The 19,500-nt window shown below is 38.7% G+C and overlaps 1 protein-coding gene across 1 annotated transcript in view; it reads right to left on the reverse strand.

The window, feature by feature from the left end:
* The window catches only part of Ccdc50 (coiled-coil domain containing 50), a 39,727-nt gene that overhangs the window by 14,961 nt on the left and 5,266 nt on the right, over nucleotides 1-19,500 (reverse strand). The window contains exons 4-6 of the mRNA XM_010624555.2: nucleotides 18,519-18,609; nucleotides 5,668-5,785; nucleotides 584-1,114 (exon numbers count right to left, since the gene is read on the reverse strand). Of these exons, the coding sequence (XP_010622857.1) occupies nucleotides 584-1,114; nucleotides 5,668-5,785; nucleotides 18,519-18,609 (740 nt within the window). The remainder of the gene's footprint in view (nucleotides 1-583; nucleotides 1,115-5,667; nucleotides 5,786-18,518; nucleotides 18,610-19,500) is intronic.

Below are 19,500 nucleotides of genomic sequence, written 5' to 3' on the forward strand. Positions count from 1 at the left end.
TTCCAAACATAATTCCCTCTAACATTCACTTCATTCCTTTACAGGTACCAACAAACAACTCACCTGCACTTGCACTTTAGAACACCAACTGTAGAGCTAGAGGTGGAGAAAGTCAGAGCATACAAAGGAACTTAAAGCAAAAAGATAATAACACCATCTCTCACTGTATACATGAGAAACATGTGGTCTAGAAAGTCCGTACTTCCAGCCCTATTAGCAGGCAAATAGCATTAAAGCAGTGTCACCAGATCTTCTGATTCAGCAGCTCTGGCTGGGTGTCACTGTACGATGTAGTCTTGGCAAATGCAGCAAATCTGGGGTGGCGCCTCCGCTTGTTTTCTGGGCCTAGAAGGGCCTTCCAAGGAATCAGTGTATTTTCACAGAAAGAGAAAGGTACATTTTCCTTCTTCCTACAGACCAGAGATTAAGTATATCACCTTTTATAATATTTGGCTCCAGAACTTGTTTCATGTACATGAATACAAAACAGGAAAGGAAGAGAGTTTGCTTGAGAGCTTATTAAATGCATTTGTTTGTATGCACATACACGATACCCAGGTGCCGATGGACTATCCTGTATTACCTGTGTCACGGAGGTAGTGCCGCTCCTCACTCTCTGAGAAGGGAGGAGTCCGGGGCCCGCGTCTCCTTTCTCTTTGCTCACCTTGCCCAGTGTCCCTCCCATACACAGTTTCTTTGCAATGAAGCCCTGCTTTCTGTGAGGATTTGGGTGAACGTTGTTGGTCTTGATGTCGGGACTGTTTTTCCCAATTCCAAGTTCGACGGCCACTGTTAGTCTCCCAGTCACCAGTGTCAGCACTCAGAAATACTTCTCCACTGATCCTGGGGAGTGGAGATCTCTGAAGTCGCTCCGGACCAGACCGTCTCCTTTCATGGTGCTCACTGCTGACCTGTGGGGCTTCCCTCACTTTGTCCCGGCTACAGGATGACAGGGACCTCTCTGAGGAGCAACATTCTTCCGGCCCTTCCAAGTTCCCCAGTGGACCTCTCAGCTTCTCCTTCCTCTGCTTCACAGTCTTTGGATCACTATGGAGACTACAAGACTCTGAACATCCAGAACCCAATTCCCTGGCCCTCCTCGACCTTGGCTGGTCTGAGTGGAGGAGGTAAAGGGAAGTGAAAAATAAGAATGCAGATTAATTTAATGAGAACAACCTCATCACCCAGGGGAAGCCAGGGCCCATGTTTAACATACTTTGTAATGGAGAAAACTGTTTTAACTTTGTAGGTATAAAAAAGTAAGTATTTACTGGAACGGTCTATGCATACAAGAAGGATTCTGGGTACATAGACAAAAAAAAAGGTAAAAAACTAAAATGAATTACAATAAATCTGAAAGAACTTGATCATGATTAATGGAGTACTTTCATATTTGCCAATAACAAAATTATAGCCATTAAACATTAAATAATACTTTACAAAACCAATTTGGAACTAGTACAGGAAAACTAGGGGTCATATAGTCTTATAAAACAACAGAAAATAAATAGTCTGATTGAGTCATAGGCTTTCAAATGTTTTTACTGGAAATGACAATAAAGATGTATCATTTCTCTGTGAAGTTCAGAGAAAAATGGTTCATAGACCTTAGGATTGATTCTTCTATGGTCCCTGCTTATGTAGTCAAAGCAAAGTTTCCGGGCCACTTCAGTGATGAGCCCTACATTAGGGTTCAATATCGAAGAGGATAGTAGAGAGGAGAAATTTAAGTGAGTAAATTACCCTGTAATCTTTAGGTAATGCTGTTCCCAATTTTAGTTGAAATTGGCAGAGGAAAAAACTAAAAAGGGATGCCATTCTAAATTACATAAAAGAGGGTCACTTCCTAGATATATTTCTAAAAAACTGTACTGTAGCCTTTGTGTAAAAATACAATATGTGATAAATATATACAGTAAGTTTCCAAGTTTAATGTAAACTTCAAAACAGCACATACATGAGTACTTTTGCTAAGTCTCATTTAGGCACAAGCATACTGTGCCAACAAAAGAATTAATATACACTTGGCAAGATTTTAACATTTTCTAAAACTGTACTGCATTTTGGACATAATAAAAACAAATTGTAATCCCGTGGAGAAATGTTAATATAGCTAAAATAAGTGTTTTCTGCTAGAACCAACCACTGAGTTAGATTTGAAGCAGCTACCACAATTTGATAACAGGTAGGACAAATACAGAACTCTATTTTCTCAGGTTTAGGGGTTTGTGCTGTGTGGTTTGATACCGTTACTGATATCAAGGCACAGAGTAAAAGGGAGGTAAGTGTTACAACACTGATGCCGCAGGTTCCCCTCAAAAGCCTCAGGTAGTTTCCTCTTGCACTTTCCAGAAGAAAAGAAAATTTTCTTCGAAGATATGTCTAAATGAAAACCTACCTCCTAAACAACTGGTAAACATATTTATCCATTTTTAATTTATGGTTAAATTTATATTTATCAGAAAATATAATAATTACTCTCTGTGGTTAAAAAAATATCTTTTTTTAGCCAAACTATTATTTTAATTCTGACAACTGAGAGAGGATGTATTGGCTACGTAGTAAATTAACATAACTCAAGCGAATTAAATAACGACTGCATTCAGGGACCAACTGTTTGCAGTGTTAATACCAATATCCCACAGAGAGCTTTACGTGGAGAGTCCAGCACTAGGCCAAAGGGAGAGAGAAAGGATTTTACTCAACATGAATTTGTGAGGCTGTATTTTTTTTTTAATTCTTCATAAACAGTTTTAACTGACAGAAATTCTACTTCACAGAATTGTGCTGAAAGAATTTTTACAAAGCTGTCACTGTTTTCAGACTTGTCTAGAAAAAAAAATATCTAGTTCATCTATTGTGCTCCATCTAAATGGGAGGGATCCTTTAAAACCTATTTGAATCTTTTAAAAACCTCATCTATTTGAGGGCTGAGACTTGTATGTTTCTTAAAACCAAGTTATTTGGCAAATATAATTGACTCCCTCATTGCCAATGTATACACATATGTGTACATATACATGTACTATGTATGTACACACATGTAAGTCATATATGCATGCCTCCATGTTTGTCATTCAAAACAAGATTTTTGTTTAAAGAAAATACCGTATCACAGACACAAAACACTGAAATGTGTACAAAAATAATACTTCAAAGTTTACACATCCTTCAGCAGTTATATTCTTTCATCTTTTAAGCATCTGTAAGAAGGACATAGTTTTAGAATTCCATTTTACAGATAAGAAACAAATCTCAGAGCAATTATAGCAGATAACTCTTAAAATTACAACTCTAAGGAAGGTACAGAACTTGAAAACAGCCATAACTTCAAAGACTATGATTTTTTTTTCTTGGTTTTTTGAGACAGGGTCTCAAAAAGAGTTGAGACTGACCTGGATGGAGCTCACTATGTAGTCCAGGCTGGTCTCGAACTCACAGCAATCTCCTGCCTCAGCCTCCCAAGTGCTGGGATTACAGGTGTGTTCCACCATGCCCGGACAAAGACTATGTTTTTTTAAAAACTCACTAATACAGAGCCAGGGATTTAGCTCAGTGGCACTGCACCCACCTTGCAAGTGCAATGTTCTGAGTTTGATTCCTGGTACAGGAGGAAAAAAAAATCACTACAAGAACCACAATACAGTGTGAGCGGCTTTGAAGGAAAAACATGGATTCACAATTGAACAATATATATCATTTCACAACTGATATTTTGGATAATTTCAAATTTACAGAAAATCTGTAATAGATCATCTTTAAAATAACTTATGAAAGTTTAAGAAAAATATGAGCTGAAAGGATAACCATTTCTGTAATGATATACTTAGATTATAAGTAAGTAAAGCAAACATCAAACTGCACATAGAAAAATACAATTAAAAAGTATATACCAGGTGTGTTGGGAAAGGACCACTGCAAAGAACATAAGGACTGCTCTGTAAGTACAAGCCGAATTACAATGTCTATGTAACTCTTCATGGTCTAATTCAAAAGCATACAAAGGATCACATGTTCAGCTATATGTGCCTCCCAACACCACCATGGCGGAGGCAAGGGAAATCACAGCACCTGCATATGCTGAGGTCACCATTTCCTATTCCTCGGTCCTCCCCCGATCTCACAAGGAAGCATGTATGTCCCGTTTTACGTATTTATATGAGCAGTTCAAATAAATATATATATATTTTAAAGTTTTTGAGTGTACCTGGAAACCACTAAATTTTTCAGTCTCTGCCCTAGAGGTATGAACCAGGATGATAAGTCTGAGTCTCAATTCAGTTTAGTATATCAGTTTTAATAAAGGCAGGTTAAAATTAATACCGCTGTGTACTCGATCACTCGTTATCTTAATGCTTTTACTGACTTCAAAGTTTTATAACAGTTACTTTTTACAGTGAACATGCTTCTAGAGGAGAATTAAAAATTAAATAAAAAACACTAGACTATATTTTTAAGATTTTAATTGAAGGCAAGGAATAATTACCTTCTGGTCTCTAGTATAGTGACATATGGCAATAACTTTTCTTTCTTTTTAAGTGATGTAATATATAATTTCACCAGGAAAACTACCACATGGAAGATGGTTATCAAAAAAGAGCTGAGCATTTCACATACAGAGAAAGAAAGTATCAAGCAACCTAAATAACAGAGTAGAGCTCCAGTTATGGTAAATTTAGTGCAAAAACTGTGACTGAGCAAGATTATTCCAAACTCTAATAATCCTACAATATGCACCCCTTTCATTCTATTCATGAAAGATAAACACACACCTTTTGTAATGGGATTATAGGAAAGCAGTTGACAATTACTTTTGAGATCACTGAGCTTAAAATCTTTACTCTCTAGAAGCTCTCTTTACATTTTGTTCACCAATTACTTTAAATATGTTCTCCAAGATGACATTCAATAAAGTGACACCCCAAACTACAATAAATGTCTTTCCCTTGGAAGATTGTTGAAAAGGATGAAGTTAAACTTGCAAATACTCTTTTCCCAACACACTTTGAAGATAAAGAACTGCCAACCCTGCAACTGCTACCACCATACCACCACCATCACCAACCTGCAAAAGCAGAAGCCAGATAAGCAAGACTGGAGGGAATTATTCTACATTGCAATCTCACAAAATATTCTACATTGCAATCAAATAGCAATGAAAGTTTCAAAATAAAAAAACGCACAATTAATAGTGTTTGTCATAAGCAAGATAAAGCACAGATTCAAGATTTTAAAAAGCATGAAAAAAAAAAAAGCTTTGTTACCCAGTACCTGATACCTGGTATACCTTCTTTATTCATAACATTCCACTAATTTAAGCAAATAGCACTGCTCAGGTTTCTTTGAAAAAAAATAAATTCAGAGACTTATCTGCCATTTTCCACACCCACTTTATGTACTTAGAATATGATACAGTACTTCAAGTGGCTGCAGCATAAAAGAATGCATACCAAGTCTTAAACGCCATATTCAAGTCTTAATAGTCATAAAAATGGCTATGACTGTCCAACTGAAGAACAGTTAAGTGCACAATCCTGACATAACTCTGAATGTACCAAGTGCCTGGAAATAAGAGAAATGTTCCCAGGTCTCTAAGTTCACTTTATGGACAAAATGAACAGCTAAGTCTAAGTAAAGATAAAGCAGTCCCAATGCAGGCATTGTTACCTCCATCTTCATAATAATAGCTATCTCCATAAACATGGGCACCAGAGAATTCAGGGACTTGTTTCTTTCGCTTTTTTTCTTCTTTCAGCTCCCTTTCTTGTAAAAGGCGAGCTATGTCCTACAAAGACAAAAGGGAATGAAAACAATTACCAGAAAATGAACATTTTTGAAACAGTGAAGTTCATCATTCTCGTAGCAAGTTTTTATGGGTTCTGTCCATAGCTCTCCAGACTTTCTAGCATTAAAATCTCATGCTGTCCACTTGCCCAACAGGAGTAGCTCATGGTCTAGACAAGTAAGACAGGCTGCTTTTTCATTTGTTTTCGATTGCTTCAATCTAATTCAATTGGAAAACACTGAAACCTAAAACTGCACTGAGTTGGTTATACAACAGAATGTTATAAATGCATGTTTGTGGGTCTTTCACGGTGATAATTCAGCAAAACTGGATAGGGAAGGACACAGTAATCTATAAAACCTATGGTGGATTATAATTTAATATCAAAACTTTTAAAAACAATTCTTTGGGTAATTCTAACTTGCTTTACGGGGAGCACCACTGTGTGAAGTGAAGAAGAGAGACCAGGGGTGGAGGCCGGTGGCAGAGGACTTGCCCAACATGTGCAAGACCCTAGGTTCGAATCCCAGCACCAAAAAGGGAGAAAACAATCTTTCTTATGTTTCCTGTTTTCTACCCAGGCAAGTTCTTAGCAGCTAATATGTGCAGGGCACTGTGCACAGCAGAGTGATGAATGACATTTAACCATATTCCCTGAAAGACAAACACTTTCTGAAAACAACAGTATATGCAAATAACTACAAGAAAAGCATACCTCAAAAAAGGTTTAAAATATATATAGAAGTGCAAAGAAAGAATATTATTTCTACTTAATAGAATCGGTGGAAGATTTTGCATTGAGTTAGGATTTAAATAAAAAACTGAATTTCAATAGGGAACGGAGAGAAAGAGAACATTAGTAAAGTCATGAATGTTTTCATGGGCATCATTCTGAAGAATGACCAAAGGGCCAATTTAAACATGTTTGTGTGGTGCTACAGAAAAGGGTGAATCTAGGCAAACACCACAGGCTGGATAACTGGCACTCCTTATGGACAATCACAGGAAGTCTGGAGGCCACATGGAGGAGATGAAGGGTACTACAGGGGTTGTACTGGAGAGTAACAGTGTTCCTAGTGTGAAGATCATCTCTACAAAAGCCTCAGAAAACAGCATATAAAATTTCCTGTTCATATACCCTCTGCTGGAGCAAGTCTGATACCTCTCTTTAGACTGTTAAATGCTCAGAGGAACATGGCAATAATACCACCTGATGCAAATGTTTATAATAATCACAGGTAGCCTGAGATACTACTGTACACAGTGAAGGTAATTAGATCTGTTGTAGATAGTTAAACAGGGCCAGTCTTTGAGGGAATCGATACAGAAGACAACCGAAGCCTATGTATTCAAGGCCAAGACTCAAAAGGGGAAAGTACCACACTCATAGGCTTCCCATAGGGACAAACAGCCGTGACCGACATTCTAAGCAGGTATCAATCACCTCCCTAGCCCATTCCTTCAGAATCCTGTTCATTCCACGTATGCTTGTGCATGATTTGCTTCCCATTTCATCGGTATTACCTAGGCAAATGTACTCAGAAGCTTACTGTTGATCGTGGTCTCGTCATCTCACCCTATCTTCTGATTTTCCAGTGGATCTTGTCAGTTTCTATGGCTTCGTCCCACCTTGCACCCACCTCACCTCATGGCTTTGCTCCATAAAGCTCACCCGAGAATTGCGGTCCCCGGGGCAACCCACTTTCCGGGGGTCCCCTCCTGTTCCTCTCGGGCAGGAGCCGTCACTCCCTCAATAAATATTCCCTACTCTTAACTCTTGTTCCTGGAATTCATTCTTTGAATTAGAAAACACTAACTTGGCATTTCAGATATCTAGCAAGTTGGGAGTTATAATACTTCCTTTGTTTGGATTATTACGTTATTTGGATTACTTGGTGCCCTGTATCATTTGAAGGTCTTCCACTGAGATAACTGGACAGAGGTCAGAGTCTGCTTTTGTTTCATAGATTCTAACTTTTTGTTTCCTAGATTCTAGATCTTGTTTTATAGATTATTTTTGTTTCATAGATTCTGACGTTTTGTTTCACAGACTCTGGATTATGGCTCCTTCAGGTAGTATCTTAAGTTTTGTTTCTTATGCCTTGCAAATGTTTATGCATTGTCTCCTGTTTTAAAATTACACTTTATTCCTGTTTTGTATATGTTACATTTGGACCTAACTGCTGAAGCTGCCGAATTTGCTAGAATTCTGTTTTGTTAGACAACGGCCCCAGGAAAAAGGTAGTATTAGAGTGCCACCTAGTGGTCGTTAATAGTAACTACAAGCAATTTAGAAAATGCTGTAAAATGGGATTTTTATGAAATCACCTTAGGTAAAGATAGTTTCAGCTTTTATCTGTCCTTATCCTTATAGAATGATAAAACAAATAGTGATTATTCTGCCAGTTAGTAACAGCCCTTAGGGCAAGCTGAGGAAGACAGTTTTCTCCAATTTCTCAAAGCAGAGGATAATTTTCTCCAACTGCCCTCTGGGAAATCCTCATCCAATGGCCAGTGGAATGCTCACCAGACGGGCAACTGGATTCCTTTCCAGAGACAGATCTCTGATCACGTGGAACTAGTAAAACCTGAGGTGACAACTGAGGAGTCATGGCCAGGGCTACTCTGGCAGATACCCAAAGGTTCCTCAGTGGAAACTGGGTCCCAACAGCTCTATTGGGTAATCAGCAAAACATCTCCACATATCTATGGTTCCTACCTGCACTGCTCAGTGAGGTGGAAGGAAACTTTTTCAGGGACCATCAGGTATCCTCTGTGTCAGAATGACCTGAAACAATGCCGTCAGAGCCCTTTAAGCACTGTTAAGAGTTGAGCTACTGGTATGGATTGCTCTTTCTCTTCTAGTAGTATAGATCCCCGGACAGACACAGAAAACGAATCTTTGCTAGATCAGAAACTGCCAACTTTCTCTCTCTCTCTCTCCCCACTCCTGGGTCTGGTTTTCATCATTTATATGTGTAGGGAAGGAAAATAATTTTGCTAATAGGTTGTGGACTTTGAAACTTTTACTGTAGGTTTGTGAAATGCTGTATAATGATTTTTTTTTTCCTGTGTTTAGATGGCGTAGGCTTGTATTGGGACTTTTCTCTCTGCTAGTGAGTTAGAAATCCCCCTTAAACTTTTCTCCAACTCACTGGGAGATGAGTTTAGAACGCCCTTGTGGGTGGTCAAACCACCCCACCTCTTCCAGGAAGTAAGGCTAAGGCAACTTGCAACAATTGTTTTGTCTTATGTAGTGGAAAATAGCAGGAATACAGTGGGAAGTATGGATTAGGAAGCTACTTCCTAACTAGAATAGCACTGTAAGAGTGAAAATGGTCAAATTGCCTTATGTTCAGATTTTCTTTGCATTAACAAATAATCCTCATCTGCTCCAAATGTAAATGTGAGCCACAGGAAATCCAGAAACCTCTGGCCCCTATCACTGAGGTTTCCCATCCCTGCCTTTTGGAACCTGAGAGCAAGGCTTCCAAGGCAACCTTAGTCAAAACCCCACCTACTATTACTAAACCTGAGGACAAGGTTTCCAAGACGCCCCTTTTCCAAGCGCCAACTACTATTACAGCTCTACCTATCTGTCCTTGGAGACTGAAATTCTTTTTCCTTATCCTTTAGAGTCTAAGAGTGAGGCTTCTAGGCCACCCACAGTTAAACCCTCTATGGAGATATATCCATCCTTAGCTAATTTTGTTCAAGCCCCTCAGGATAATATCCCGCACGAGAAGTAGACGGTGAATTCAGACAGGCTCGTGTCTGCATGTCCTCTTCTCTCAGTGACCTCAAACGGATCAAACAAGACTCAGAGTTTTCAGACCACTGATGTCTTCAGGGGACTTACTCAGACCTCTGAACTAGACGGGAAGGATGTGATGTTATTTTTAAATTGAACATGGACTTCTAATGAGATGCAAGCAGCATCACATTTGGAGAGGATCACTATATCTTGTTAATTACAGGCTAGAAGAGAGACAGCCAGGGGAACTGCCTGTTCCTACTGGAGCCCAAGCAGTCTCTGCACAGGATCCCAACTGGTCTACCAAAAATACAGGAAACTGGAATAGGCTCATCTTTAGTTTTGTGTTCTTGAGGGCCTAAGAAGGACAAAAGTGAAGCCCTTCAATTATTTAAAATTATCAACTATTCAACAGGAGGGAAAAGGAAACTTTTTTTTTAATCTTCTTAGACTGCTTATAAGGGGCATCATAGGTAAAACACACATCCCTAGCTCCTGACTCAGTAGATGGACAGACTGTTCTTAAAGTCAGCCCTAGATATTAAGAAAAAGTCACAAAAGATGGCTTTTGGTCTAGCTAGCTCACTTGCTACTTTAGAGAAAACTGCTTCCTCAGTATTTTATAATTGAGAGCAGGAGGCTAGGGAAAGAAAACGGATTGAAAAAAGGCAATAGCATCCCTTGAAGAAATAGACTCTAGGTCTGATTCTCAGGATCCAAGGAAAGCTAAGTGACTAAGCCCAGCTGCTTCTACTGCAAAGAGTCAGACTTCCTTAAAAGGGACTGCAACGAGGAGTCACCTGGACCACGCCCTACTTGCAAAGGTGACCCCTGGAAGTCAGACTTCCCTTTGAGATGAAGGCTCCACGGCTTAGACCCATCTTACCAGCTGGTCCAGCAAGACATAAGGGCCCAGTGGCACTCTCTGCCTTCTCCCACTGGCTGGACTGTCATCTCCATGGAGGAGCCCCAGGTAATGACTGTAGAGGGAAGACAAACCAGCCTATTGCTGGACACTGGTGCCTGTCGTCTCTCTGTCATTATCTTCAGCCCTGGCCTTGCTTCCACCAGCCCTCATATTTTAGTGAAAGGAGTCCCTGGAGAGGAGCTAAGTCACTATTTCTCACAAGCCTTCCTTAGGCTGTAACTGGGATAGCTTTTTTCACCCACTCCTTTTTAATTATGCCCGAAAGTCCAGTTCCCCTCCTTGGAACAGATATATTATCTTGTTTAAATACTGTAATATATATGCACCCAGGTCAGGTAAAGACAAGTATGAGCAACTAAAGGTAGGATAGGTAGCATGATAAAAGCTACTCTGGTGCAAATACATCCTGAAGATCCTACTATTTTTCCTCACCAGAGACAATATCTCCCAAGGCCCGAAGTTAAAAAAGGATTATTGCCTATAATTGACAACTTAAGAGCACAAGGTTTAATCAGTCTGTAATAGCCAATGCAACACTCCAATCCTGGGAGCTCAAAAACCTAATGGAGAATGGAGGTTGGTACAGGACCTTAGATTAATAAATGAAGCAGTAGTGCCAATTTACCCAATGGTACCTAACCCGTACACTCGCCTCTCTCAGCTCCTGGAAGATGCCAGCTGGTTTTCAGTGTTTGATTTAAAAGATGCCTTCTTTTGTATCCCTTTACATGCAGATTCCAACTTTCTGTCTTTGAAAATCCTCATGACCAGGCCTCTCAACTGATGTGGACTATACTTCCTCAAGGATTCAGACAGTCCTCACTTTTTGGGACTGTGCTTTCTTTCCCACAACTTGGAATGTTTTGAATTTTCCCAGGCCACAGTCTTGCAATATGTAGATGATATACTGTTATGCATGCCCTCAGAAGAGCTTTCTAGAGAAAGCATCTGTGCTCTGCTAAAATTTCTAGCAGTGGGGAGTTGTAAGGTTTGTAAATTCAAGACACAACTTTGCAGACTTGAGATAAAATATTGGGCCTTATCATATCTAGAGAACCCAAAGACTGGGGGAAGAATTAAACTGTTTCCTTCTCACAGCCCAAGATTCTAAAATAGCTAAGGAGATTCCTAGGAATGTTTTGTCGCCTGTGGACAGCAGGATATGGTGAAACTGCACAATTCCTCTATTGATTGATAAAAAGAAGCCTTGGGCTTCTGATATCCATATTTTAACCTAGGAATCTGATTTTCAAATTTCATCAGCACCTCTAAATGCCCCAGCACTGAGCTTACCAACAGGACACAGTTTCCGTTTTTATGTTGATGAAATGTGGGGCATGGCTTTGGGAGTGCTTACCCAGGATAGGGGACCTGCTCACAGCCTGAAGGGTACTGAGTCATGGATCAGGCACTGTAGAAAAGGGACAGCCTTCATGCTTTAGAGCTGGGGTTGCACTAGCTCTCTTAGGGCTGGAGGCATCCAAGCTGACTTTAGGCAAAGATCTCTTTGTATATATAACTCACAAAGGAGCAGGACTTCTTTCTTCCAAAGGGAGCCTATGGTTATCAGACAACTGACTTCTTAAATATCAGACTCTACTTCTAGAAGGACCAGTCATCCAAATAAAAACACGTTCCTTCTTAAACCCTGCCAGCTTTCTACCAGAAAAGGAAGAAGGTGAGGCTGAAAGATCTGACTGTGAACAGGTAATTCTCCATACATATGCAGCCAGAGAAGATTTCTCAGACATATCCCTTACTGACCTAATCTGACCCTCTTCTGTGATGGCAGTTCCTTCATGGAAAATGGGTCAAGAAAGGCAGGCTATGCAATAGTGACTCTATACCAGACACTTAAAAAGTTCCTCACTTGCTCCTGGGACTACAGTTTAGCTAGCAGAACTCGTAGCTCTGACTAGGGCTTTACAGCTCAGAAAAGGACAAAAGCTCAATATTCATCCTGATTCAAAGTATGCCTTCCTACAATTGCATGCTTATGCAGCCATACAGAAAGAAAGAAATTATTTGACAGTCAATGGATCTCGTATAAAGTATCTTTTTTTGTTTGTTTGTTTGTTTTCTGAGACAGGGTCTCACTATGTAGTTGAGACTGACCTGGAACTCACTATGTAGCCCAGGCTGGTGGTCTTGAACTCACAGCAATCCTTCTGCCTCAGCCTCCCAAGTGATGGGATTACAGATGTGCGCCACCACACCCGGCTCCTATAAAGTATAGGCAGACAGACGAGCTTTCATCATCTGTCAATATGCCCTACAAAGTGGGTGGTAATTCACTACAGAGGACGCCAAAAAGGAGCTGACAAAGTATCTCAAGGTAATCAACTGGCTGATGCAGTAGTAAAAGCAAAAAAGTCCCTTCTTTATAATGCATTATCTAGTCAGAGAGTGATTTCAAAATAAAGTGATTTCCTCTAAGATAGTCCACAGGTGGTAATTATCAGTCACTACTCTTGGGCAGCTAATCAGCTTAGTCACATTTAAAATGAACAGTATCCTTGGATCCTCTTCTTCCTTCCTGTTAAAGGTTAGTTTAGAACAGCATTTCTCAAGCTCTCTTCCAGAGAACACTGATTTCAAAGCATTCTCCCCAAAAATAAAAAAAGAGTTTTCAATAGAAAGTATATACTATAGGGCCAGAGATTTAGTTCAGTGGTGCTGCTACCTGCCTTGCAAGCACAAGGACCCAAGTACGATCCCCCGAATAAAAAAAAAAAGAAAGCATATACTATATCTATCAAATGCACACTAATATTTTAAACTTTTCACTAAAAAATTATCTTCCTGTAACTTAAGATTTTCCAAATTTATTTTTACAACAAAGCTCATTTTACATATTAAAAAAACCCTTGTGAAATTAGTGTTCTATATACCTTGGGAAAACAAATTACTATAGTTGTTAAACCCTTTTAAAGTTATTTTCAATTATTTTATAATTTATCAGATGGATTTATTTTGGATAACCCTGCTCCCTAGAGAACTTCTTAGTAAAAATGTTAACTGCACTGTAACTGTACCATTGGTACCTCACCTCTCTTTGTTTTCTGAGCTCACCCAACTCCGTGATATTATAAACTATAAGCATTCAAGAGGGCACAGTTAAGGGTCTTCTAGAATGCTAGGCAAAAGCATTTTTATAAAAACAGACTCAGCGATTCCCTTCAATGGGCCAAGCATGATGCTATAGTAGGGAATCAGGGCATGGTCAAAAACCTTAAAGTTTCCATCCATGAGGTATTAAAAGGGAAACTGTTAGTATAACAAAAGACATGCATAGTCAAGTGCTCTAAAATGGGCATTAATACAAACAAGGTGCACTGGAGCCAAGGGCACATCTTTTCCGACTAGAAACAAATTATTAAATCATGGAATTAAGTTCCTTAGGTACTTTAATGGTTTATAGGACAGATCCTGGTTATTTCGCTCTTAAATGACTGTGAAATCATATGATTACCAGAAAAAAATGCTATTCCATTAGACTGCTAAACTAGTTTATTAGCTAGCAATTAACATACTAACAACTCACTCAGAAAGCACCTCAAAGTAGGAATAATCCCCAAAAAGTTATTTTATAAAACCAGGAAAACAGGTTATCAACGTTTTGGTTGTAAAAGTATCAACATAAATAGGATAAGAAAAGAAACAATTTTCTCAACTAGAAGCCTCCCTCTGGTCTCCCACATTTGTATAACTTTAGTTTTAATGTGTCAAAACACAAGAAACTTTTAAATAACTAAAGTATACTTCTATTGGAGCTAATCTCCAAGTAGTTTCAAATTAAATAAATATTGTTTTAAAATACAAAACTGTAAAGGCCTAAGAGTGCTATAAATACATACCATGCTCACACTGGATTCAATTTGTTCTCGTTATTCTTTTCACACACATTCTTTTTTCTTCCTCACTGAGTTTACTGGTACATGTTAGGCATACAGTACAGTTCCACTCATCATTGGGATCTTGTACCTGTACTTAACAGGTCTTGGTTCTCATTTTTCCCCTTATCCCTGGCTGGATTCAATTTTTAATGTAAATTGGTTACTAAGATTATTCCTGAACTGCTCATATTGTAAATGGCTTAAAATTGTAGGACCAATGCTACAATCTTTCACTGTATGGTTTGAAAACTCCAATGTTTACTTGAAAAAAAAAAAAAAGATTTCTTCCTAAAATAATTTCACATTCATTTATATTTGAAACAGGGTTCAAATATACAAATATATATATAGTCACACCAACTAATATAACTACACACTCATAAATTAAACCAACTAAACACACATTCTTTGGCTTTGTCAAAAATGAAAACAAAGGGCTGGGGATTTAGCTCAGTGGTTCTGCTGCCTGCCTTGCAAGCGCAAGGACCTGAGTTTGATCCCCGGTACCTAAAAACCAAAAAACAAAACACTGACAAACTCTGGTGCTATAACTGCAGAGAAAGATCTCACTGGAATTAGTCCACTTTCATTAAACACAGACAGTAGAGTCCTCTCAACAGGGGAAATTCAAACTACTGTATTTAGAGAGAGGTGAGGGAAAGTGAGAAGAAAGCATCCATAATGCTAGAGATTTAAAATTTTTTTTTTTTTTTTTTTTTTTTTTTTTTTTTTTTGCTTTTTCACTTTTCTCCATCTGTCTCTGTGCATGGAATTTGTGCTCTATGAACAATCACAATAAAATTATACCATAGCAAAGGTGGAAATGCTATTAATTGAAAATATTCCGTTACTTTTATAACAATATTGCTCAGGAAAAAAAACATCTGGCCCATGAGGAAAGGAGACCTGGCCTTTAAATATGTTTATTTTTGAAGATTATAAACTACCAATGAGGGTTGACCTCTCCATGAAAAATTAGACGAAAATTCAGAGAGCAATTTTCCACAGCCCTACTGTCGAATAAGAACTTATTAGGCAGACTTACAGAGAAGTAGAAAAGCACAGAATTAAAAAAAAGAGGAACAGCTCATGCATAACAGGCAATGTTTTTCCAAATACTAAGACTCAGTACTGGTGTTTAGTTTCCACCTCTGAGTCACCTTATTTCCAATGGATGAAAGAGCACTATCACGCCCTTCAACGATAATTTGATTAATGATTCAAATTTGTTCATTTAGTGTTGATAACATACTAGTCAAGGAAGAGTCAAGTTTTCCTGTGAGAAAATAACTGCTTGACACAGTAGCTATCTTCTAAACTAAAGCATAAACTAGTTATTAAAACCTCCACAAGCATATTTCTCATTTAACTTTCCCACTGCTGGAAGGGGGAGCATTCCAGTCGGTCAAATAGGAGCAGAGAATAAGTTAATGCAAGGCCTGCAAAGCCTTAAAGCCTCTTCAAATGATGCCATACTACAATACACATAGACTTCTTAAATTCTCCCCTACTTCTGGACAAACAACTATATAACAGGCAGAATTACGGAAAGAAAAACCTGCTAGGAAAGCAAAAAGAAAACAGTAATTATTAACTTATGTCCCAGAAGTCTCATACAGGATCTCACTGAAACCTCACAACAGACTTTTAGGGTATGTTCAACAATCATGCCTCTCTCTTTTTGAAACCTGAGGTTCTGCATATTACCTGAGAAGCAAGTCACACAGGTAAAAGTTAAAGAGCTAATACATATACCCAAGTCAGCCTAAATCCAAAGCCCACAGGTAGTATGCTGCACCACAGCTTGCCTAAATCAGAAGCAGCCACTTGGGAGACCTGACCTATACAAACATTTTTCTGGCATCTTGACGGAATTTATGACTACTTATGTCTTTAAAACTTAATTTCTTCACCTGACAAATGAAGTTAATCATTACACTGCTGACTTTATGCCGTATTACCCTACAAGTCCTTATTTTGATTGCTATTTAGATTCTACGAGCCTAAAATAAAGTATTTTGGTTTCTCGATCTTGTTCTTTTTTTTTTTTTTCTGAATAGGGAGAAAAACACAGGACACTAGTAGCATTTATAAAATCTTAACTATTCTAAAATCAAGCTTTCCTGTCTACAAAATAGAATCACTTCTTTCAGTCCCCAGTTTCTTCCCCAAGGCAAAGTCTTTATTAGAGAGCCAACACATCCTGCAGTAAAAAAGAGCCTCTTGTGCTGATAACAAGAAGCATCAAAAAAAACCCTAATTCTTATTTGCAGTTTTAATTATCACACAATTATGGTTTGTTTCTTGTGCAAATAACTAAGTACATTCATACCAAGTGTCTCACACTTGTCTGATATTGAACAAGGACTCAAGAGAGAAGCAGTATAGAGGGCTCATTTACTAATGACCCTGGACCACGCCTACTTATCAGGGTGATCGTGTGTGACAGCTTTCCCGGTACAGGTCCAATTCATAAAATTCAAAAGCACCCCTTTAACTCTCAAAGTAGCTTCTATGTACATAACAAATTATATGGGCATCCTACTATTAAAAATGATAAATCATCTTCTTGTGTATTATAATCAAGACAATAGCCAAGTCAAGCGTGAGGGTCACACCTGCAATCCCAGCACTCAGGGAGACCGAGGCAGGAAGATCTCAAGGTTGAGCCAAGCCTGGACTAATTAACAAGTAACAGTGAAACCTTGTCTCAAAAAATAAAAAGGGTTGGGGATGTAACTTAGTATAAAGGCTCCAGTTTCTATTCCCAGAAACACACATACACACACACATACACGCAAACTAACCAAGAATAGCTTAATAGGTGTGAAGGAAGGAAAACATAGAACAGATATAAACTGAAATAAACTGTTTGTACATAGTACTACAAATACGTAACACAACAGCAAATAATAGTTACCTATAAATTCAATTCTTAAAATAAACCATGTACTACAATGGTACCCTGCTATATTGTACTTATCATTCAGTATCAAAAAAGGATACCAAGTAAACTGTTTTGGCTGTAGCAAATCACAAGGCAATTGACACTGACAAGTTCTAGCATGTAAGTTGAGCACTACACTAATGACAAGTACCAGCAAAAACTTTTCATGTCAAAATGCCTCAAGTAAAACACTGACATGTTTCGAAGTAGTTGAGTACTAAGGTGATGGCTATATTACTAATTTCAGTCATTTCCAATTTTCAAAACAATTCAGCTTAAAAAAAATATGTAAAGAATCAAACAGATTAGCTATATAAGGCAACAGAACACAGAAAAATGAAAACATCAATAAAAACAAAATGCGAATGTCAGCCCCTGGCGCCTCACAAGGAATAACCCTTTACTCTAGTTCAGGCTCTACTCAAAGTCTACTCCCTTTAAAGTTGCAAAAATACTGAGGCACAGAAACCTGTAATGAGGTTAATAATGTCCCTTCCTTTCTTCCCTCCTTCCCTCCTTCCCTCCTTCCTCCCTTCCTTTCCTTTTTTTTTTGGTACCGGGGATCGAACTCTCATCTTGCGCTTGCAAGGCAGGCGGCGGAACCACTGAGCTGAATCCCCAGCCCCAGTAATGCTCTTAACAACTCCTCTGTCCTGGGGTCTCATGACAGAATCTTGTGATTGTGGTTAGAAGCTAAGGTCACGGTGGATTGGGGTTGGTGCTCTAGCAACAATTAGGGTACTTCAGAGATCGAGAACACAAAGCTGAACAGAGGGAAGAAGGCCATGTGACAAGGGAGGCAGAGGTTGAAGTGATGAGGCTACCAGGCGTCTCCAGGAGGTGGGAGACACTGGGGATGATCCTTCTCAAGAGAAGCCATGACCCAGCCAATACCTTCATTTTATATTTCTAGCTTCCACATAATTGTCTCTTGTGTAAATCCACCAAGTTTGTGCTAGTTTGTTTTAGCAGTTGGGAGAGACTAATGCATACCTTTTATCTACTATCATTTTTTTAGACTTCATCCCTTATGCAAGTGATCAAGAGGCCATAATCAGTGGTCTGTGGGGGACGATGCATCGACTATTGCATTTCAAACCAGGAGAGCTCTACTGCCCACCCAACAAGCCTACACTGAGATGGTGAATTCAAAAAGCTTTTCCTCCAGAGCTGAGCACCCTTTCCTCCACGCTCTGGTGGAGTTATACCTCATCTTTCTTCTCCTGAATGCGCCGTCTCTCGGCCTCAATAGCCAGCTTCTCCTGAATTTCCTGAGCAATTTCACAGTCTTGTTGTTCCCTAAAAAACAAGTGTGAAAAGATTATGACTAAAGAAAATAAGGAACATTTTTTCCTAAAAATAATAAACACAAATTACTGAATACTGACTGTGAGCCATTATGTATTTTTATCTCAATTAATCCTCATAAGGACACAATGAGACTGACACTTTACAGATGAGGAAATAGGTCCAGAATAGATATATCACTTCCCCAAGATGAGAGAAAAGCTGTAGCAAAACCAGAGACTAAACTGCAGATGCTTCAATGTAAAGTTTGTGCTTCTGCACAGCCACATCACTTTACTCTACTGGGGCCACTATACAGACAGGTGTGTGTTCTCCAGGTTCTGCAAGGGCTATGACACACCCAGAGACGAATGTCCAAAAATACCAAATACAGAGTTCACAGATAAACTGCAAACAAACTCATTAAAAGGTTAATAATACTGTGACAATATGGCTTTGAAATTATTTTTATGAATGGTATAACAAAGCCAGGGATGGTGGTACACATCTGTAATCCTAGCACTCTGGGGGGCAGAGACAGGAGGATCACAAGTCTAAGCCTAGCTTGGAAATATAGCAATTTAGGGAGCCCTTGACTCAAAACAGATAAAAAACAGAAGTTCTGGGAATAGAACTTAGTCTGCACACACATGCACATGTGTACACACACCACATATGAGATATGTATATGTATGAATGAATATATAAATAAAAATGTTTTGTGTCTTTTTTCAGTTTCAACAATAAACACTAAAAAAAATATGCTAACAAAAGTAAAAGAAAGAAAAGGACAAAAGTGGTATATATCCTCAGCTTTGGTTTCCAAAAGTAATTTCTCAGATGCCAGTTTTCTCAAAATTTTGGTCATTAAGAAAACCAAAGGGGCCGGGGATTTAGCTCAGT

This window comes from Fukomys damarensis, unplaced genomic scaffold (genome assembly GCF_012274545.1).
Source record: "Fukomys damarensis isolate Sample0158 unplaced genomic scaffold, DMR_v1.0_HiC HiC_scaffold_12, whole genome shotgun sequence".
Lineage (NCBI taxonomy): Eukaryota > Metazoa > Chordata > Mammalia > Rodentia > Bathyergidae > Fukomys > Fukomys damarensis.